Raw genomic sequence first — 23,964 nt, forward strand, 5'->3', positions numbered from 1 at the left:
GGTTAAACAAAGCTCCCTGGGGCCTGACGGTATTCACTCAAGGAGGGAAAGAGTAACCTAAATATTAAGATGTGGAGATATATCTCAATAATGAGGGAGAAGAAAAATAAGTTACCGTATATACTCGAGTATAAGCCGACCTGAATATAAGCTGAGGCCCCTAATTTTACCCCAAAAAACTGGGAAAACTTATTGACTCGAGTATAAGACTAGGGTGGGAAATGCAGCAGCTACTGGTAAATTTCTAAATAAAATTAGATCCTAAAAAAATTATATTAATTGAATATTTATTTACAGTGTATGTGTGCAGTGTGTGTGTATGTGTGCAGTGTGTGTGTGTGTGTATGTGTGCAGTGTGTGTGTGTGTGTATGAGTGCAGTGTGTGTATAATGAATGCAGCGTGTGTATATGAGTGCAGCGTGTGTATATGAGTGCAGCGTGTGTATGAGTGCAGCGTGTGTATGAGTGCAGCGTGTGTATGAGTGCAGCGTGTGTATGAGTGCAGCGTGTGTATGAGTGCTGTGTGTATGTGTGCAGTGTGTGTGTGTGTATGTGTGCAGTGTGTGTGTGTATGTGTGCAGTGTGTGTGTGTATGTGTGCAGTGTGTGTATGTGTGCAGTGTGTGTGTGTGTGTATGTGTGCAGTGTGTGTGTGTATGAGTGCAGTCTGTGTGTGTATGAGTGCAGTGTGTGTGTGTATGAGTGCAGTGTGTGTGTGTATGAGTGCAGTGTGTGTGTATGAGTGCAGTGTGTGTGTGTGTATGAGTGCAGTGTGTGTGTGTGTGTGCAGTGTGTGTGTGTATGAGTGCAGTGTGTGTGTGTATGAGTGCAGTGTGTGTGTGTATGAGTGCAGTGTGTGTGTGTATGAGTGCAGTGTGTGTGTGTGTATGAGTGCAGTGTGTGTGTGTGTATGAGTGCAATGTGTGTGTGTATGAGTGCAGTGTGTGTGTGTGTATGAGTGCAGTGTGTGTGTGTGTATGAGTGCAGTGTGTGTGTGTGTGTATGAGTGCAGTGTGTGTGTGTGTGTTGCAGTGGTGGGGGGGTGGGCAATTTTATTATTTTATTTATTATTTTTTATTATTTTAATATATTTTTTTCATTATTATTTCTTCTTCTTATTTTTTATTTAATTCTTATTTTTATTTTCGTCCCCCCTCCCTGCTTGATACATGGCAGGGAGGGGGGCTCCTTCCCTGGTGGTCCAGCATTGGCAGTTCAGTGGGGGGGAGAGGGGGCTGGCAGAGATCTTACTTACCCGTCCTGCAGCTCCTGTCAGCTCTCTCCTCCTCCGCGCCGTCCGTTCAGCTCTTCTGTCAGCTCACACTGTAAGTCTCGCGAGAGCCGCGGCTCTCGCGAGATTTACACTGGGAGCTGACCGAGGTGCTGAACGGACGGCGCAGAGGAGAAGGGAGCTGACAGGAGCTGCAGGACAGGTAAGTAAGATCTCTGCCAGCCCCCTCTCCCTCAGTCTGTATTATGGCAATGCAAATTGCCATAATACAGACTATTGACTCGAGTATAAGCAGAGTTCCGTTTTTTCAGCACAAAAAATGTGCTGAAAAACTCGGCTTATACTCGAGTATATACGGTATGTTTGCTCAACATATTTTTGTTTTAAGTTCCATTTCCAGAATGCATCTTTCATTTATTCTTCGCTTTTACAGTGCGGATTTCTAACTAATCAGTTTTTTACTGAGGTTTTTTTTACACTTTGGGTTTATTTAAAAATAGGTTCAGAACATAGGATACATTCAAATGTTTTTAATCTAGAGCAAGCAAGAGAAAAATATATTACATTAAGATTTCATACTTAATACTAAAATACTGTAGAATATCTATTGTGTATAGATTTTAATTCACTTTTCACAGTTATAAATATCTATATATATATATATATATATATATGTATCTATATATAATCCTAATGCTGTGTTATTATATCTCATTTCTCACGCAAAAAGAAAAATATAACAATGACTTCAACTTATTTGTGAACAATTTTCCTGCTCAAAATGTTATAACTTATTATATACTGGAATTTTTTTTTTCCTTAAGGGGACAATATAGATTATAGGATATTCCTCTCATTTAAGTGGTCTGGGTGCAGTGTCCCTGTCCTCATGTCCCTCTTAGCCCTGAAATGTAAAACACTGTAGTTTTAGAGACACTTTTGAGTATGTGACACCACGTTGGACATCCTTATGCCATGCATGAGGATATTCCATAAGTTGATAAACCCCACAGGAAAGCATTGAGTCCATGTCTATTAGGTTCCCTCTATTGGTTGACGTAAGCAGAGGAGGAACCTGACCCAGCATGGGACATTTGTCAGGTAAGTGTAAAAATAGGTTTTTTTAAGCCTTTACATGGCCAGGGGGACCAGGTGGGGCTGCGCAGAGAGACACTTTAGTGTGTTCCTTTAATATATACTGATTATCTCTGATTATTAATAGATTTAGTTGCTTTCATCAGCATCGTATGATGATTGCTTTTCCCTTAAGATTAAATTTATCAATTTAGATGCAGTACACCTCATTGACAAATTATGTAGCTATGAATCCCAAGTGTTTATCAGACTTCTCAGTTAATCAAGTTGAAGAGGATAATTGGATAACTGAACTACAAATAGAAAAAAAGGTTGATCCTAATTAGATCAGACCAAAGAGTCATATGAAGCAAAGCATTTTTTTGTAATATCGGTGCTTCAGATAATGTGTCAGTGATTCAATCATCACGTAATAGCTTTATATTAAAAGTTGACAGTTTTTCTTATTTGTTCCAAAATTAATTGCGTATTTTAGCCAGTGGAAACCAAAAAAAAAACTAGTTTAAAGTTAAGCATAGGTATTCACAGAAAATTGGTTAAAGTATTTCACATGATGTACATATCTCTACATCACGGATAAAGGTTACAGATGCTCAATCAATCGCCATTCTGATCATGTCATTAAAGAATGCATGATTAACACAAATAAAGTATGTAACTCTGATTCTTCTCAATGTTATTCAATAAAAGAAGAGAAATGGATTTGCTTATTCTTCTGGTGGAAATAAACTTTGAATATAATAAATAGATGGGTTTGTAATCTGCACAATGTAATATGCACAATGCAGAATCCAGCCTTCTCATGGAATATGTTAGTGAGGTTTGAGTATTGGTAAAAATATATTTCTGTTTGAAATGTTTCATTATGCTACTAGTATTTATTGGTGTTGCCATTTTTGTGTGGCAGAAAGAAATGGGACCTGTAAAGTTTTAGAATTACTTAATTTCATTCAATTTCATTTAACTCACTACAACTTACTGTACCTTTTTACTTTATCTACCCTCTCCCTCCTCCCCCTACTATACTCAATTCCTGCTTTATCAACCTTATTTATCACCTTGCAGTTATATTCCCTCCCCCCGACCCCTAAGGTAAAAGCTCACAGTGATTTTAAACGGTAGGCGTAATTTTATTGGGATTATACCTGAGCAAGATAGCGTAACCTGTCATGTTATATATCTAACAAAACAGGAGCCCAATTGGAAGTCTCTTCTGTAACACCGTTTACTCAAATACCTAATTGTTTTTAGAAAGTTTTATTATCATAAACCATGCTTAGCAGCACACACCCATGCATCTTGTAACAGAAGGTTTTCTAATGACTGTCAAGGTTAAAATATGAATGTAACTATAGTTGATCCTATGTTACTTCGTTTTAAAGGTGACCAAAGCTGGTCCGGAAGATATACATATGTTTATGTAGTTTGTTACTTAATAATACTCATATGTTAATAATTTTGATGTAGATTCTATAACATACATATGTTTATACAAACTGTTTTTCAAATAAGGTATTTCCTCAATGTTTGGTACCTTTTACCGATTTCTTAGTTTTTTTTTAAATCAATAAAAATTATATATTGAAAAAAAAGTTTTAGAATTACTGACAGAATCTGGCTGCAAATGTGTAGTTGGCTAAGCAATGTATGAATAAATTGTGTTTCTAAACTGCCATTGTTTTATCTATGAGAATAGTTTTTAAGTAGCTATTTAAGATCTTAATTTACCGGTGTGAAGTTCATTCATTGGTTTACATTGTATCTATTAACCCCTTAAGGACCAAACTTCTGGAATAAAAGGGAATCATGACATGTCACACATGTCATGTTTCCTTAAGGGGTTAAAGGGTTACTAAAACACATTTTCAGCATATCGTTTTTTTTCTTTTATTATTTCAAATTATACTGCAAGTTGAAGGGGCACTCCAGGTGACATATCTACGCAGTTTGAAAAAGAAAACTGTCACACATCTCAGCACATGGATTTAACACTTCAACATTATCAACATCAATGTTGTGCAACCTTGCCAATAATTGGCTAAGAGTGCTGGAGGTGGGTTACCGGATGAGGCCAAGCTATCAATGAGGCCAAGTAAGCAAGGTCTCTTTGTGACATTAAATTGGCATATGGTGCAGTGCTCCCTGGACAAAATGATACAGTGAGCTTTAGTGGTTATCAGTTTTAGAGTGTACTTTTAACAGAGCGAGGAAAGGGAACTTGGTGTTTATTATTTTATCAACAGAACCAATTAATGTAATCAAAGTACACACTCATTATGTATATAAATATTATGTATTTTTATATTTCCTTGGCATTACCATTAGTATTTGATCATGTTGGATCAAGATTTCTGTTAATATACAATTCAGTTTTGCAAAATAAAACTTTCATTATCACCACAGTGGACATGCACATAGATTTATCTGGTTCTGGAATGCTGGTGCATTATTCACTGCGCAATGATTCCTGAATATCTAAAGTATGCAACAAAGAACAGACAAGCCATAAGCATTTTGGAAGCTAGCGCTGTCATCTGAAGTCAAATTTGAGCCCTTGACTATAATTTCCAAGTGTACATTTGAAAAAAAAAGAGAAGCATTTCAAGAAGACACTGTTACAGTAAGCATGGGGTGGAACTGTTATGCTTTAGGGTTAGTGTTAGACTTTGAGATGTGTTTCCAAACTGCAATTCATATAAATGTTGACCTTTTGGATGATTACTCAAATTCTAGAACTACAAGCCGAAATGTAGCCGAATCACAAACCAAAAAAAAAAAAAGAAATGGGTGAGCATGAAGTTTTGATTTGTGGCTCTGAATTAAACCGAACAAAACAGATGTTTGACAGAAATATATTTAATTTACAGATTAAGTGATCAGTAGAGGTATAGTTATGTAATTATATATTACATTATTTACACATATATAATATATAAATAAAGATATTTTTATTGTTTCTCCTGATTTTTGTCCTTTATTGGTTATTTTTTTCTCACTTCTTTTGTGAACCAAATGGTGAGAAAGCACTATCGGTGTACTTCAAAATATATAGATAATATTCACATTATGTATATGTTGTGCAGTACGCCGATTGACCCATTTTTAACATCCTTTTGGTTAGTTTGATTTGTTCCTAAATTAGATTTTCCTCAACAAGATTCTGCCAAACCAAATAGACATGGGCAAAATTCATCAATGTTTTATTTTTGGAAAAAAAATATTTGTCTGAAACAAATTCTCACCATACACAAGTCTGATGTTGGTGGTGCAGGAAATAAATGAAACGAGAGAAGAACAAATTAAAAAATCCTAAACTTAATCAAAAGCTCCAATAGTCAGTGAACAAACTGGAGCAAGGATTGGGTGTCCCAAATATAAAATCACCTTAAAATCATCCATAAAATACAAAATTATAAAGATTATGGGATGGCATTGATAGCATGGGCCTATAGACCCATCGGACACTCAGTCACAAGTTGAGAGCTGAACATCAGGAAAGTTGGCTTGCTCTCCAGACAGTCTGCACCACTGTAATGGAAGGAGCTGGCAGCCTCTACTCCGCTGTCCCTACTTCACTTTCTCTGGGTTAATCTCAAACATGCAGTGTATGTGAAGCAAACTACCAATATTTAATTCCTTTTATTACAATGCCCTTTTAAATGGGGACCACGGTTTATCCATCTAAAAATAACAGCTGATAATGATGTGCTCAAGACTGACCAACAGTTATACATATCCTGTTATATAATAATTTTATTGGGCCATGGGTTACTGCATGATAATTGATATTTTTCTTCTACATTTTGTATATTTAATTAGCATTTTAACATATTACTTTGAATAAGGAAAATTAATTTCAGATAGTGTCACTCTGAATTAAAATGCACATCAAGGTAAAATAATCTAATTAAACCTAGTATTCAGTGTCATCATTTTCTTTGTTACTCATATGCATCAATTGCTAGACAAACATTTATGTTCTCGCTTTGCAGTTTTCATTTCTGTTGACTTAGAAATGTGATTGCCTTTGATATTTTCTAAGAAAGTGAATAAATGATTTTTGCAGTTGCCTTATGTTTACAGTGTGCAGGGGAAAATTGTAGGTTTTATTTCCAGTGACTTACTTAGATAGTTGTGCTAACAGCTTCTACAGTCTGTATACAATGTAAACATTACTTTAGGAAAATGAGAAAGTACCTGCAGAATAATTTTGCTATAAAAAGTAAAAAATGGAATATCAACAGATTCAAAAGCTTCATTTTGCACAGTTTGTAGAGAGGTCTTTGGCAATGAAATCTAGTCCTGTTATATGGCTACCATTTTAATTCTGTTTGGGATTTTAGTATGTTTTTCACACAGCATAATTCCGCTAAGTGATGGTTGGTATGCTACCCTCACTTAGCTGGGTTTATGCTGTTAAAGTTAAAGAGGGCAAGCATAAGCTGTCCGCTAGGTAACAATAAAATAATATGCCTACATAGAGGCAGAGATCTAGCATTAAAAATTTACAACTACCTTTTCGATTCTTTAACGCCTTAATGATCAAGGTTTTTTTGAGATGCAACGCGTTTGTGACCAATGCCTTTTTGGAATGTTTTTGCATGTGTTCATTCTAACACAATTTCCCCTTTTCTGTTTAAGTGCACCCATACTTCATATATATTATATATAATATTTAAAAAAAAATATATATATATTTACAAATATATTTTTTTCACAGTTTTACATTAAGTAATTTGGACACAACAAATGCAACTAAAGAAAACTAACTCAAAATAGACAAACAAATTAGTCCTGATTGTTAAAATATGTCAATATGTGGAGGATTTCAATCAACTTTTTAGAAGTTATAAAACAAACATTGCAAGGAGTGATCTATGGTTTTAAAACAAACATTTTGCATACTGTAGCATGCTGAGATTACAAATTTTATAGTAATTACAGAATCCACAACTGCTACCCAGTATAAATTTGTTAACAATACACCCTGCTCCCCCCAACCCGCCTCCCCCCACCCCTCCTCTTTTCTAATAGTAAAAACAACATTCTTGATAAATGTTTTGTGGGCAGAGTGTGTGGCCCTACATCTAGGCAAGGACAAAGATCTTCAGTTCAGAAGGTGCGCCACAAAGCCAGAATTAAAATGAGTGAATTGACCCAGATTTGGGCTGAGCATTGTCAGTAGACTTGTGCAGGGCAACTATATTGGGTTCTTCCAAAACACTTTTGGGAAAAAAAATACAAATCAGATTATTTGTATATATCTGTATTAAAAAATAGAAAGTGAAATATTTAGTATTAGAATGGTTGTAAACTTTTGCCTTTTGCTATCCCTATCTTGTACTAATGATAAATTGACAGGAGTCATTTTAAGTTCAAATACCTTAAAAAGAAAAAAAATGAAAGAAGAAAGTCAATGGGCAATTGACCACCCACGCACCCCTTCCATCCTGATAAGAACAAAACGTTCTCATGCATCCAGCCTGTAGTTTCAGTGACCATCTCTCAGTGTGAAAACAACACAGTGCACTAGCAGCAGGAGTCATTTAGTTAAAAAAAGAGGATGTGAATATCAAATTTTTCGTGCTGCTGTTCCCCATTTTTTCAAATGCGTTTCATTGTTGTGGTTTGGCTCTGCTGGCTGATTCTTGTGATGTGGCTCTACCTTCTACCTCAGCAGATTCAATTCAGAGAAGCTGATGATATGATGCTTTTTTCATATTAAAGGACGGTCATTGATGCCAAGGACTGGAAGTGTGGGAAAGATTTCTCATCAACGCATGCATCACTGCCATTATTACCAACACCAAGCAATGGGGACATTATGTTGGTACTCTGATGACCCCCACAAACTTGGCTCTGCTGCACTCTCCCTTAGATGCTTCTGGGGGGTACCAAGATACTATTATGCTTGAACTAGCTGTGGTAGATGGAGGAAGTTGTGCAACATGAAAAGGATGCAAATAAAAACCATTGACCCCTTGCTGTTAAATCAGATGTAATGGACAATGTGCTAGTGCCACTATCCTGAGGTTGTAAAAGTGGTGGTGGCAGTAGTGGTAGAGGTGTATGCATGCCTAATAAATTATGTAAGGTATAGGCATGATTGTGTATTGTGTAAAAGTAACAACTTTACTCAGCAAAAATGTTTTGTCTCACATTAGAATCAATGACAAAGGCTTTCTCCCACTACAACACAGGCAGAGCAAAGATAAAAAGACACAGGTATACCGCTGGTCTGCCTCTCAAGTCTAAATGTCACCAAAGTATTAGTAATGGCTAGGAGAAAAAAAATAGTGTCAGGTGAAGCTACCATAGGTATTGCACTGAGTGTACAAGTACGTTTGCTCCCAATGCTCATGCACAATCTGCTGATCCAATTAAATAAAATACAGTTAATCTATTCAGTGAATTTGTGATGCAAGAAGAAGGATTATTAATTTTCTTTTCTGATCCTTACAATATGTTTTTTGTCGTTAACTTACCCTTAAGAGTCAGTAAACAAAAAAAAAACAGAAATCGAGCTGGAGATCAGGTTATAAAGATCATGGTAATACACTCCAACTAAACCTTGCATACTCCTAAAACATATTAGCTTTTTGTTGGATTGGTTTATACTCGGATTTCGACAATCCTATTTGTATGGTAAAACATATCCTAAGTGGGTTAGAATGCTAAGCAAATTAAATTATGCAGATCTGTCAGCAGTTTTAAACTAAATAAAAAACCATTAAACCTGTCCCTGTCCTCTCTTTGTGAGACATGGCTACAGGCTAAAATTAATCTACCTAGTCAAATATGGAAATCAACCAATATATTTTCTGATTAAAGAACATTTTTCAGCTCACAGTTTTCCAAAAAATAATAGTGATGTTGTGTTTAACTAATTCCATCCCAATTCCATGTACACATGCTTTTGATTTGTTTTGTAATGCAAATTTAAGGCAAATCTACCAAGTAAAAGGCCGTTTTAACCCTCATCTTACAGACATCACCTTCAGGGATAATGGTGGTAAATTATTCCTTTACAATTAATTCCAATGCACAAACCATACTCCCCAACATCAGCATCCCATGATGCGGGACACCGGTGGGTGTGGTAAAAGAGGGTGGACCAGTGATGGAAATTATGTCACTGACACTGCCCAAAGGAGCAAGCTGGCCCAGGAAGGGGGCAGATCCATGCTTCTCATAGAGAAACATAAAACTTTCTTATGAGAAGCATTTGTTGTCATCTTTCTGTTAAAATCTAAATTCTTAAAGTGGAACTGTCACTTCTCAGGGTTTTTAATGTTATGTTTACATATTGAATATGTATTTGTGAGGTGTAACAATTAAAATGAATTAAACAAATTCATTCGACTAATCTATCAACTGGATGCCTTTGCTCCCTGTCAATCATTATTATAAATTCTCTCCTGTGCATCTGGTAATCTGCACAGATTAAGCATAAAGAAAAAATAACAAATTAAACAATGCTTCTTTCTATGTCTCCTTGTCAACTGAAATGTTTGTGTTGGCGTTGTTGTGCCTGATTATGATTGTCATTTGCTAATCTTTTAATATAAATTTAAAAGAACACAAAGTATCTCATAAAATGAGCAAGGGGTCCACATCTGACAGCCACTAGGGACAAAAAAACAGGATGCAAGAGAATACTCAAGTAGCTTGCCGTTCGGTGGGTCTCCACTCAGTTCTCAAATTGGTTTTAGCTCATCTTGTGCCATTAAAAAAAAAAATGCATTTCAGACTGATTACATCTGAAAGGGTGGTCCTGATCCGAAATGCAGGCTGGCTCTCTCTGCTTGAGAGATACAGCAATCCCAGATGATCGTATTGCACTTGTTAGGCCTCATCAGTAAGGTATCAGTAAGTTATAGCTGATAAGGCACAGTGAGCAATGGGTCCACATCTGGATTACCTTTTAAACTTGGGGAGAGTAAAAAAACATGGTGCAAGAGAATACTTTGATTAGACAACAGCTCAAGTAGTTTGCCCTTAGGTGGGTTCTTGCTCAAATCTCAGACAAGGTTGTGTCCAAATGTAAGCATCGCAGCTTCTGAGAAATAGCCATGTATAGTTTTGCCAAAAAATGACATCTATGCATCAAAACAATTACATTAAAATGTAGTGACTTTCAAGCTTATATTGTCCCTTTAAGGTTTGTTTAAAAATGCCAAACGAGAAGAAGGGGTGAAAAATAAAATTAATACTAAAAACATTTTCATTAATAAAGACATTTTGTATTAGTAACTACAGTTAAAGGAACATCCCAAGCATCAAAACCACTACAGCTTGCCATAGTAGCTATGGAGCCAGGAGTGCAAATACAAAAATAAAAGTCATGCGCTCACTCCCATCACTCCTGGGCGGAAGCAACGACCACCGTACACATCAGCTCCAATACATATAGTAAAAACCAAGGAAAAAAAGTTACCTGCGCTCTCTCCTCAATCCCTATGTATATTTAAACATATGGAGGTCATTTAGTTACTCCAGTGGCCACTGGAGGGAATGCCCGCCTGCCAACGTCAAGGTAGAACCCCCTAGGGGAGTTTAGGGGGGACTGCCTTGACGTTGGCAGGTGGGCATTCCCTCCAGTGGCTATTGGAGTAACTAAATGACTTCCATTTCTTTAAATATACATAGGGATTGAGGAGAGAGCGCAGGTAACTTTTTTTTCTTTTGTTTTTACTATATGGAGCCAGGAGTGCTCTGGCACTCCCCCATTGCAAGCAGTCAAACCATGTTAGAGTGGTTTGGCCTCTTACTTGGGGTTTAATAGTGGGCCCCAACTCCTTTCAGTGGTCAGCAGAAACAAAATCTTCAAGCAGGTTATTAACAGAGCAGCAGATAAGAAATTCTAAATTAAACAGATTGTGCAATAAATAAATTGTACCATTAGATATTTTCTTACAGGAAATGTGGAGGGAGACTGTGTAGGTCAAATGCAGGGCAGGTGTCACTAGGCTCCATAAACAAAGGGATTTAACTTCTAAATGGTAGATAATTGAGCAGTGAGACTGCAGAGGCATGATTTATACACCAAAACCCCTCCATTAAGCTCAAGTTGTTGTGGTACCTATAGTATCCCTTTAATTTGAATAATAGGATTTTTTTTTAAATTACTCCTGCTGCTGCTAGGGCACTGTCTGTCACACTGACACAGGACATGTGGGAAAGCTTTGCTTTTCTCAGGGTGGAAATTGCTTTCTATCCATTTTATAAGAAATCCCTTTTTTCAAATTAAATGACTCTTACTCCCCATTTTTCATTAATACAAGATAGCAAAAAGCAAACGATTACAATCAATCATTATAAAAAGCATTGCTTTTACTATGTTTTTTTGTTAATCCAGCTATATAATAATCTAATTTTGGCAATTTTAAAATTGACATTGCAAAAATGCCTCTTATCATGATGGTCTTTCCGAATTTCTTTCAGTACTAAAATTCAGTCAAGCTGAACCGTGGCTAACTTCTAAAAAACTTTTTGACTTGGAAAAAACCCCAAAGATATGGAAAAAACACCACTGGATAGCATTAAAATTGCCAGTCTAAAATTACACTTGAAATGTTTTATATATTTGTGTACGGGATTATGGAAGGGGCGCACATTAAAACTGTGTGTAATTTAAATATATGAGAGTCGGTTGAGGTGTGCCGAAACCGACGTGAGGTTAGGCCTGCAAAAGAGGGCCCACCCAGGTATAATGATATATGAAAAGGGGTGTGGTGGGAGGGAATTTCCGAAATCGTCGCAGACAGGTGAGTGGGGGGAACGCAGGGTTTAAATAGGCTTGAAATCCCTCCCACAATTTCAGGCATAACGCCTTCTATTTGTGTACGGGATTATGGAAGGGGCGCACATTAAAACTGTGTGTAATTTAAATATATGAGAGTCGGTTGAGGTGTGCCGAAACCGACGTGAGGTTAGGCCTGCAAAAGAGGGCCAAAAAGTGTGTGACATTTATTAGACATAACAAATCACTTAGACATATTATAGAAAGCGAGCCTGATTTCTTTCTGGATTTGGAATGAACCGGTTGTATGCCGAGGACTACCGGCGACCCATCTTCTCTACAAGAAGAGTTGGAACTGGATGACTTGAGGCTGCTGTGGCGGCCCTAACACGGAACGAATGTACCGAGAAGGAACTTTGGATTGAGGCCAAGACTAACAAACAAGGAGCGAATGTATAGCATGAACTGTTTGAGAGATGTGGCAAAAATTGTACGTGCAACCATTATAATCGGAACGCATTTAGCATCTTGAAACCATGTACGATACTTACACATATCGAAAGCCGTAGAGTACGTTTGCTTAGTATTAGTGGACAAATCTTACCTGCATAGACTCTAACTACAGGCATGATTGATACCTTTTTTGACCTGCAGAGGAAATCTGGACTGCGTGTTCTTTTATCTCAACCGTTACGTTTAAGCAAGGTCCGACATCAGGACTTCGGAAGTGGCTAAAGCGGAGGAAACTGCAGGGAAACTTGAGACGTCAGGGTTAGCGTTTATAAAGATAATACGATCCCTGGAGCTATTTCTTGTAGCGTGCTGTGAGGAGGAAGGAAACGTAATAGGTTTAAATTATGCAAAACTCAGAAGCTCATTGAGCTTTCTTGTGTAGTAGAGCTGCTAGCTAATGGGAACCAATAGGTGAAGATAAGGACTATCCCGTAAGAGTTGAGGCCGTGCCAGTAGCCCTGTGTTTGAGAGAAGCCCTACCTACGATTTAGGCCATGTGGACTTGTACCATCTAAGCGTGGCAGGGTATAACCTCTTGTGGAAAAGTGATTAACCTGACCGAACACGTGCGATTACCTGCATTAAACCATAGCGAAAAAGGACTATAACAGGCGCCTGAAGAAACTGCCGTGACGTGAAACGAAGAATAGAATGCAAAACCGTGACCCACCGTAGGGAAAAGTTTGCGCGAGGGAGGAACCTGAAGAGGAGCTTTGACAAAATTTGAAGACGATATGTGTTCGTATAGTAAGTACCCTATAGCGGTTACTTGGTAGGCATGAGAACGTAAAGGATTGAACTACAGGATGCATGAGGTGTTACGTCTTGAATCAGAACATCCAGCATGACCGAAAGTAACTCCCGATGAGCTACTTAAGCTTACATAAAGAGAAGCGTGATCGACAACAAATGCGTGACGAATGAAATGACTGCGCATGGAGGACCCCGTGAATGTCGGGCGTGCAGGCAAGTCCCTAATTAGCAGATGAGGATTCGAATAATATTAGTTTGGCCAAAAATGGAGGCGGAGTGATGCCTCGGTGTACGATATGAAACGGGTGGGAATTCCGTTCACCTGGTCCGATCAGATCGCTAAAGCTTGTCCTGCATAGCTCGTATAAGCGACGCCGACGTGAAAACTGAGTGATAGTATGAGTCGATAAACGGTAATTGAGAACACAGCGTACCAAAGTGCCGCCAAAACGTTGTGAACAAAAAAAACGGTATATCCGTGATACATGAGTCCAGAAGCAGTCACTGTACGTCGCGTCAGCGCCTGGAGGACCCGACGATGGTCCGATACAAGGCCAAATCTGGACGACGTGCAATGCGGAGGGCAACGTGAGACCCAACATACCAATTCGACTGAATATAAGCAAGAGATGCCCGAAACACGTTGTTGGAGGAACCGCTGGTCTTGGAGTCTCCAAGCTTGGACTGGGCACGTAGTGTATGTGGTACCTAAGGATCGCCAGCGAGCGACAGGTTGGGGTAACATATATATGTATATATAAATATATACAACCATATATACACAGGTATCCTCGAACAGCTTAGCACTAAGCGTCTAGCAGACCCATTGCCCGTAAGAGATAACGTATAGAAAGCACCGGAGTAGCCGAGTAAGATAGGTCTGAAATACCGTTTTGCATCAATGTAGGAGTATGTAACGCACAATCGAACCTAAGGCGGGAAATAAAGCGCTAGGATACCTGAAGCGGTTAAGGGATCTAAAACATAGTGACTATGCTTGACGGGTCTGGGGTGTGCCGCCCCCCCCCCCAGCTTACTAGGAGCGCGAGCGTGAGTGCGTGCGTGCTGGCTGACTAGCTAGTGCCGCGATGCGGCGAAACGATTACACTAGGTTGGTGACAGGTGAGGCCCTGCTAGTTGCCAAGCGGCTTGAGAGGCTCTATCTATGCGTTGGGGCGAGGGGGTAGCGTGGCCACTGAATGAGGTGGCGGGGTGTTGGCCTCTCGGTGACGGTTAAACATAAGATAGAATGGGAGTGACGGATGAGGCCCTCTCTATGCCACAATGCGAGGCGACTAACTATGATTTGGCCCGAGGGGCATAGTACCTCCGAGTACGAGGATGGGTGTTGGCCTCGCGGGACCACTAACCTATGGCGAAGAAGCCAGAGGGAATAACAACTAGTGGACACCTAGGAACCTAACAGCCAGCAGTTGCTAACTAAGATGGAAGGTCGGGTAGTGAGAGAGGACATGCTACAGAGCGAAACGTGGGTAGCGATGAGGTAGGATCGTACGTTCTGAGCGAAACTGGAGTGCCCAGCGAGCATGTGGGGTCCGGATGGTCGGGACGTATGAACTAGAATGCGTGTATGATCGTATGTGTGGCCCTCGGGGCTCGTGGTGCCAGACCGTGGCCTGGAGTCGAAATGCAATACGAATAAAACGTGTATATCAGTTGTCGTAATACATATATGTTCGTAGTATTGTTAAATGCGTACGTGCCTTAGCCGAGGCTCGCTCCCCAGAACTGCAATATGAAAGTAGACGCATTTGTCCAATAACGCAAGTGCTTGTCTGCGTAGGAGTACGCCGGGTTTTACACGTAACGCAAATTGCCGTGCTGACTGAGGATGAATTAGGGCTGGAACCGACAATGCTTCGTTTGCTGTGTACATACATCGCTTCAAAAGACCCTCACAACGATGAGCAGGGTAAAGAAAGTCAGAATAGCCAATTATCCAAAAATTCAGCCATAACCAGCGAGCTGGCAAATTACTGTAACCGTCAATACGCGTCACTGCATATCAGTACATCAGTGTTTATATCTGCGTATGTGTGCGTACGTGAACATCAGGGATATAATATCAATATAATGACAATTATTAAATTAGCAAAAAATGTATTCATTTAATTTTTTTTTTTTTTTTTTTTTTTTTTTTAACTTTATTTTTTCATGCGAAGAATGTGGTAACATACAATGCCAGTGTAAGACTGACCATTCCAGGAATATAAAATTCGGTATGGCATAAAGGTTGATAGGACATTTGTGTTATAAAATGCAAACAACGATTTAAATACAGCATGGTTTAATTAAATGAAGGTGAGGACTAGTGGTTCAGTTGATTGCCATGGGGTAGGGGTTCTGTGCCATCGTGATTGCTGAGGCTGGGTGATGTGATTCAGTGCCGTTCATGTGTGCGTGGTCGTAGTGCATAGGAGTTGGTCGCGATAGACCTGTGTTAGTTCAGTTCCGCTCTAAGACAGTCGGGGTTGTGTGTGGGGCCCTGACGGGGTAATACCTCTCCCAAGCTGGCGGCATTTTAGAAGGGTTTTGCCCAAACCAAGGATGGCAGTACAAAAACTGCTAGGACTAAGCTGAATAGGGGGGACTGTACGCCATGCCGTTAAGACGTCAATGGATGGAAAAGCGAAATATTGCTGAAAACAGACTCTAGCTCTGTTTCTATATTGTTTTTAATGTTCGGTAAATTCCAATTAAAAAGGACTCACGGAGGTTCTGCGATACGTTTGAAGTTGCAATTTCACAGCTGAGACAATTGGCGTCAAATGAACATTTTAATGATGTCCCCCTTTCCTCTCCCAGAATTCATTACATGCTGCACAAACACGAAAGGGTTAGTAAAATGGTAAATTAGTGCGAACTGACAGCTGATTTACATCCATACGCAAACAAGATCAAATGCTGCACTTTTGTAACGTGGTTATTTTGGTCGTTATTTAGTGAATAAGGCCCTCAATTTCAGGGACGTTCTCCATGTGATTGGACTAAGTGCCCTCAGAGGGCTATCATTCATCCTGTAATGTCATCCTATTTGTGCCCTGTCCCCATATATATGTCTTACAAAATCCAAGACAGTTGGGTCGTGTGCAGCACTAAAAATCACAGCGCGGCAAAGGAGCGGCATGAACGAGTGCACGACAGCACTCCAACCCACGACGGTGTACCCTGCACAGCACAGCACAGCAGCACAACCACGCAAACACAATTGCACAGTGAAAGAACATCCTCAACCCGCACAGCACTGCAGGATGTGCCGGCACGCAACAAACACGAGTCAATACACAATAAAAACATGTGTTATCAGAAACACCAAGAGACACAGACCGCCGAGGATGCCACAAAGTGGGCCAGAGCCGAAGCGTGAAAGTAAATGCAAAATCCGAACTGCGTTTGAAAAGTACTCACGATTGGAAAACTTGCTGAACGCTGACGAACGCGTACTCGTGTCGAGGCGGAAATGACGTCAGAGGTCTGCGACACCCGGAAGAGGAATTTCCGAAATCGTCGCAGACAGGTGAGTGGGGGGAACGCAGGGTTTAAATAGGCTTGAAATCCCTCCCACAATTTCAGGCATAACGCCTTCTATATATATATATATATATATATATATATATACATATACATATATACAATTTATGTGCAAAGCTGTAGTAAAAATCTTTTGTCTAAACAGTACGTCCTGTTTTTATAATACAGCCCATTTCATCATAAGAGAGTATTTTTCAGTGACAAACAGCAATGGTGGCCAAAATGAAGATCCTTAGTTGTTGTAGAACTTCATCTTCCATAATGCTTTGTCAGTCTTTAACATCATCCGAGTTGCTAAGAATCTACCTTTTAGCTTTTCTGGCTTAATGAATTTTACTATTTTAGTCAACAGCATTTGATTTTGTATATACGTGTATATAAAATTTATTTCTTTTTAATTTATTTATTTTTTGCTGGTTAATTTCCCAGCACCAAAAGCCCATTACGAAGAAACAATACCTTGTGAAAAAATAATAGATGTATGTGGGTGTTGTGGATAACGGGCACTGTGAGTCAAAACTGTTCATTAGAAAGGTAAAAATAAAATTAGACAGCCAGTGTGCCAGCAATTATCACTGAATTTTACAGGTTCATTATTAGTATTGGCTTGAGCAGAGCTGCACCTGCTTTTCACATTCTTCTGTGCCAGTTAGGAATGTCTAAATAGTGTAAGCTCTTTTATTACTAATATAAAGACCTTTTTCTAGAAATAGAGTCAGTAAAAAAGTAAGTAAATTTAGTTGTTTGTATTCAACCCCATAAACTCTTCTAGTTTCCCAATTCCCTATGATTGGGTAATCCTTGCCACAATTTGACTATTACAGAATATCTGCTATGCAGGTCACCCCATTCTACAATAATTGCATATCTGAGTAAGCAATAACAGGTGTTATAAATCCAAGCTGAGTTCATATATTGGAATTATTAAGTAATAAACCCCAGTAAATAAATCACTACAGGCTTTTTATTATGAGCACTTAAATGTTCAATGCCAGCACATGGGTAGGCAACCATCAGCACTCCAGATGCTATGAGCTGCATCTTCCATAATACTCGTACAGCCATAATGCTGGCAAAGCATCATGGGAGATGTAGTCTACAACATCTGGGGTGATGAAGATTGCCTACCCCAGCTCTAGTATGTAGAATACTCAAAAATATGCATATTTTTGATACTTAATATGTAAATTACATTGAAAAAGGGTGTTAATTTTTTAAAATGCATGTGTGCAAATTGGAGTAGAATTAATATTCCACTTTAAAATGTAATTTACATGATCAATGTTTTGGCTACATTATATAACGGTTTATTCAGTAAACAGTTAACTATGGCTTAAAAGAGCCTTGCAAATGAAACAGCAAGCATGTGAGTTGCAAAAACAACCCTTAACCCCTTAAGGACCAAACTTCTGGAATAAAATGGAATCACGACGTGTCAGACATGTCATGTGTCCTTAAGGGGTTAAAGGACCACTATAGGCACCCAGACCACTTCAGCTTAATGAAGTTGTCTGGGTGCCTGGTCCATCTAGGATTAACCCTTTCTGCTGTAAACATAGCAGTTTCAGAGAAACTGCTATGTTTACTTATGGGTTAATCCAGCCTCTAGTGGCTGTCTCCTTGATTTTCACAGTGAGAAGACACCAGCGTCCATAGGAAAGCATTGAGAATGCTTTCCTATGAGACTGGCTGAATGCGCGCGTGGCTCTTGCCGCGCATGCACATTCAGCCGATGACATCAGAAGAGGGAGGAGAGTCCCAGCGCCGAAGGAGCCCGGCGCTGGAAAAAAGGTAAGGGATTAACCCCTTCCACCCCCTTCAGCGCCACGAGAGTGGGACCCTGAGGGTGGGGGCACAGTGTCCTCTGTGTGTAAATGTGTCTGTGCATCAGTGTCCTCTGTGAGTATATGTGTGTGTCAGTGTCCTCTATGTGTAAATGTGTGTGTGTGTCTGCTAGTGAGTGTGTGTCTGTCAGTGAATGTGTGTGTCAGTAAGTGTGTCTGTCAATGTATGTCAAATCAGTGAGAGTGTGTCTGTCAGTGAGTGTGTCCTCTGTGTGTACATGTGTTTTTGTCAGTTTTCTCTGTGTGTAAATGTGTGTTTTAGTGTACTCTGTGTGCAACTGTGTGTGTCAGTGTCATCTGTGTGAAACTGTAGGGGTATCAATGTCCTCTGTGTGTAACTGTGCATGTCCATGTCCTCTGTATTTAAAAGTGTGTGTGTCTCAGTATATTATATTTTTATTTTGTGACTTTTATACTTCAGATATGGGGCTTGTTCTCCAATATAGGATTAACTTTTATATTGATGTCTACATGTTTCATTTGGAATTTAAATCATTAGAAATTACTTTCTCAAGGCTGGAGTAATTTGATATTTATTTTTGACAAGCAGGGGTACTTCTCAGTAAAAAGTTGAAAAACATTGGTACAGATAACATTGCTATATTCAGTGCCTTCTACGTGCTCCAACCAATTAAGATATATATATATATATATATATATATATATATATATATATATATATATATATATGCACCTTACTTTATAGCACTTTAATTTACAACTCTTCACTTTTTACATTTATTATTTTTAGATTTTTGTCTAGAGCCATTGTACACTTAATATTCATATTATTATACTGTACATGGAGTTAAACAAGGAAGAACACAGAGACTAACTGTTGGTTTTCAAACACTGTATGACCCAAGGTGCTTGTTTATGCTTGAAATATTATGTCATGTACTAAAGGTGATGTTTTTTATTTTTATTTTTTACATATGAAAAACATGAAAATATTTTAAATACCTTTAGTTTAAAAAAATGTTTCCTTTCAAAACTTGATTTAAGGATTATTATATTAGAAATAGTTTTGAGGTGACAATTGTCCTTTAATTGTGTATAATTTCGGGGTTCCTCAATGATGGATGTTATGAAGAACATACATTCACTAAATTTGTTAGAAACACACTTTAAAGTTCTAAATCTAAACAGATGGTACTTAGTACAGGATAAATTAAATAAAATATATCCCTCAATAACTCCTGTTTGCTGGAGATGTAGATATGCAAGAGGTAATTTTAGACATATTTGGTGGGATTGTCATAAACTGAGAAATCTTTGGTTGGCAACACAAAAGTTTATGTCCAAAGATCTAAAACTCAAGTTGAAAATTTCCCCAGAAGTCGTTTTGTTACATTTAAATTGGCTACCTATGTCGTATGAATTAAAATTAATTCTTTTACATCTTTTTTTAGCTATTAAAATAGTTGTTGCGAGATGGTGGAAAAAAGATCTAGAGGTCCCTTGGAAGAAAGTAAAAAAACAACTAGAGTTTCAGATAAAAATGGAGTTGATGTTGAGTAAACAAAAACTAAGTAAAAAAGTATCTGTTTGGTTGAAATGTTCAGAATTGATTAATAGAGGAAATATTAGATAAGTAAATCTCTATTAATTGGAAGTAATATTAGCCAAATTGTGTATACCTTGAACATTGAAAATATATGAGCCAAATTTAAAGCTCCTCCTACCCTACTTAAAGAAAACTTTCAAAACTTCCAATTATGCTGCAATGTTGTCTTGTGTTATATTGTAGATTTGTATAATATATGTATTATTAGTTATGTAATGTTAGATTTTATATTCTATAGAGGTCTTCATCGTATATGTAAAATTTGTATGAATTGAATATCGATTATAGAAGCACAAATTACTAGTATTGCAATTTGTTAAATGTTTAAAACAAATGAAAAAAAATAAAGATTTAAAAAAAAAAAATAATTGTGTATAATTTTATTGCTGTTATATCTCAAAACAGCTTTAAAAAGGCTGCATATTACCAGACTTTCTGTGGCTGTCCAATCACAGACTTCCCAATGGAGCTCAATGAGAAGTCTTTGCAAGGCAGGTGCTCTCGACAATTGTTGCCTCTTGAGTTTTGCTTCACTGAGCTAAACAAACAGGAAGTAACAGCACCAGATGTCTGATCAACAGCCAGGGTGGTGTAACAAGGTTTATTTATAAAAATGTCAATTTCTATTGAAATCTGTACTTTTTACAAAATGAAAAAGAAGAGGACACGCTTCACACATAAATCACTCCAGCAAGCTAAATTGTTTTGGGGGTCCGGAGTGACCCTTTAAACATGCAAAATTCAATTACATGAGCAATGTTTATATTGTAAGAAAGAAGGTAAACAGCTAAACACACTCTCAATTAATTTAAAGATTCTAACAAACAATATACTATTCTGAGTAAAGAAGAAAGCCAAAAGATGTCCCAGCTAATGGCAGAAATACCTGATGCTACTCATACTGCCGGTTTCGGATTCAAGCTTGCATCTCTCTAATTGGCTTGCAACAATCTGTCGTTCAGCCTCAAGTTCTCGAGTCAGTCTTTCAAATTGCAGCTCCTGAAACAAGAAAAAGATTTAAATTACTTTACATTAAATAAACTGCCAAGAAAAGATTCTGAATTATTAGTAGAACTCATTTGCATTCCCTTATAATAATGCCCTGGCTGCATTAGATGCCTTGTGTGCAAAATGATGCCATGCTCTACTATAATGCTAATAAATCACACAAACTGTGAAGATATGTTCAAGAATTTTAATCTCTTTACATCACTTTTGCTGTGGGTGATAAATGTTCACTGCGATGCACATGTTGTTCTCATAGAAATCAATGTAGTCAGGTGATTTATTTACTAAAGTGGGAGTTGTGAAAGTTTGACTAGGAAATTGCAAATTTTAGGCTAAAACAGTCAAATTGGAAACATTTCCATCTCAGCTATATTTCCAGTTTGTGTTTTTGAGCAATAATTTCCAATGTAGTGAACATGACAATATGGTCTCAAAGGAAGTTTAATTGAAACCACGACAATGACATTTACAAAGTATTGTTCAGATTTTTACTCTTAAAATGATGCTTGGGTGTGAACGTATGTATTATATTGATCTGTTTGTTTTTTGAACAAAAGAAAATCAATAAACATTAAATTGAAAAAAACAAACAAAAACATTTGGATACTTTTCGGTTCTTATCTGTATATGACTAATGGTGGACTATGGGACAGTAGTATCACAAATCATCAACTCTTAATAACAAGGTAAATAAATAACATTTTAGTAATATTTAAAGGGACACTATAGTCACCAGAACAACCACAGCTTAATGTAGTTGTTCTGGTGAGTATAATAGTTCCCTTCCCTTTTTTCATGTAAACACTGCCTTTTCAGAAAATTCTTCACTTTTCAGAGAAGAGGCAGTGTTTACATTGCCTATAGGGACACCTCCAAGTGGCCACTCCTTAGATTGCCACTGGAGGTGCTTCCTGGGTCAGTGCTGCTGAAAAAGCAGATCTGACGTTCCCCCTCTCTACGCTCTGCATGGAGATGCTGAATTTTCCTCATAGAGATGCATTGATTTAATCTTGCCATTTTTATTTACATTGATAATGTATTGCAACATAGTAACTGATGGTACCCCTCCCCCCCCACCTATACTTCCCACCCACACGTTTTTGGCTTGTGTTAGTCTGTTCTTCCCCCTCCTCCCAGATCCCCGGTTGGAACCCTTTTTTGTTGCACAACAAAAAAGTTATACATCTGTACTTCTCATGAATTTCTCATATCTTACATATAGAATATCTTTGTCACCAAGATATTGCTGATGTTTATGTGATCTTATATATACGCATTTCTTTTGTTTGGACTCACAATCATGCGTGACGCGAGGTATGTTAAATCTCCTACAAAGATCATGACCTGTGCAAGATGCATTAATAAAAAATGTCAATAAAAAAAATAATAATAAATACAATTGAGATTATATTAAAGCGAAATAAGTTAAAATATATAAGGAGGGACATTTTTTAAAAAATATTTTATAAAAAAAAAACATTATTTAAAAGGAAATTAAATAGATCAAATTCAGCATTTAACCTTCTGCACTGTAAAATGTGTCTATGTTTAATTGAAATGTATTTTTTTTAACTTTAAATTAGTACATCATTGTGTTTGTACTCTTGGTTGTCTGTGTTTGGAAATAGTGTATACTTTAATTAGTTAATTAATTAATTAGTTAATTCATTAATTAATCTCTTCATCAAGTAGTTATCATTTTTTCCTTTTTTTTAAAAATTAATGTTTCCATTATTTTTTTTTTTAAATTCTTTATTTTTGTAGTGCTTTGCATTAACTTACAGGTTTACATAGACATTGTAATTGGCAACAGTAAAGATTATCCAGCAGCATATATTACATGTCAGATGAACAGCACTTTTTTGTTTTTATAAAAGGTATAGTTTAACATTAGAATAACATCAGATTGATCTTGCTGGTATGACATATGGTCTTGTTAAGTAGGATTAGTCAAGGATCGACAAAATGGTGCAACAAGGCAGATAGTAACATTATGTGAACAAAGCTGTTCGTGTAGGTACACGGTTTAGCAATGTGGTGAAATGTTTCCATTATTAATACCAAACTACTGGATTTTGTCTTCTCATTGCATAATCTTCACCAGAGCTATCAAATTTACATTTATATACACCAGTTGGGACAATTACTAGAACTTGAATGAAAGCACTATATCATGTGAGGGGGCACATATGCACTTTGTTGTTTGTTATCCATCCACAATATTGAATAGTATACTACATTATCATTTTTTCTCTTTTACTTTTTACATGTACCAAATGAGGAAGAACCAAACTGCATAAGAATCAAAGTCATTAGAAGATAATTTGGATTGTACCTATTTTTTATGTTTTTTCTCCCATTATTTATTTGTTTCTGTGTAACTTGTCTATATTTTGTGGGTTATAGAGGTATCCCTGTACCTAGTGTTTTCTGCCTAAAGTTGACCTGCTTAAAAACCCTTAGTGTTTGTCCGCTCTGATTAAATCTTCTGAATTAGAAAAATGAATGACGGCTTAAACGATAGACACGAACACAGAGCATGAGGAAAGAGGAGGAAAAGTAGAAGCATTTCCAAGTCCTTGTGGAGGGTAGAAGAGCGAAGGTATAGGAATGTTGATGTAATATTAGTAATACTAAGTTACATTTATAATTTCTCTTAT

At 37.6% G+C, this 23,964-nt stretch overlaps 1 protein-coding gene across 8 annotated transcripts in view; it reads right to left on the bottom strand.

The window, feature by feature from the left end:
- CTNND2 (catenin delta 2) overlaps positions 1–23,964 on the bottom strand; it is a 1,082,982-nt gene that overhangs the window by 625,361 nt on the left and 433,657 nt on the right. For all 8 annotated transcript variants that reach the window (XM_063451948.1, XM_063451945.1, XM_063451947.1 and 5 more), the window contains exon 3: positions 21,183–21,295. In XM_063451948.1, coding sequence (XP_063308018.1) covers positions 21,183–21,295 — 113 coding nt within the window. The remainder of the gene's footprint in view (positions 1–21,182; positions 21,296–23,964) is intronic.

The sequence above is a fragment of the Pelobates fuscus genome, chromosome 4 (assembly GCF_036172605.1).
Source record: "Pelobates fuscus isolate aPelFus1 chromosome 4, aPelFus1.pri, whole genome shotgun sequence".
In the NCBI taxonomy this organism is placed as follows: domain Eukaryota; kingdom Metazoa; phylum Chordata; class Amphibia; order Anura; family Pelobatidae; genus Pelobates; species Pelobates fuscus.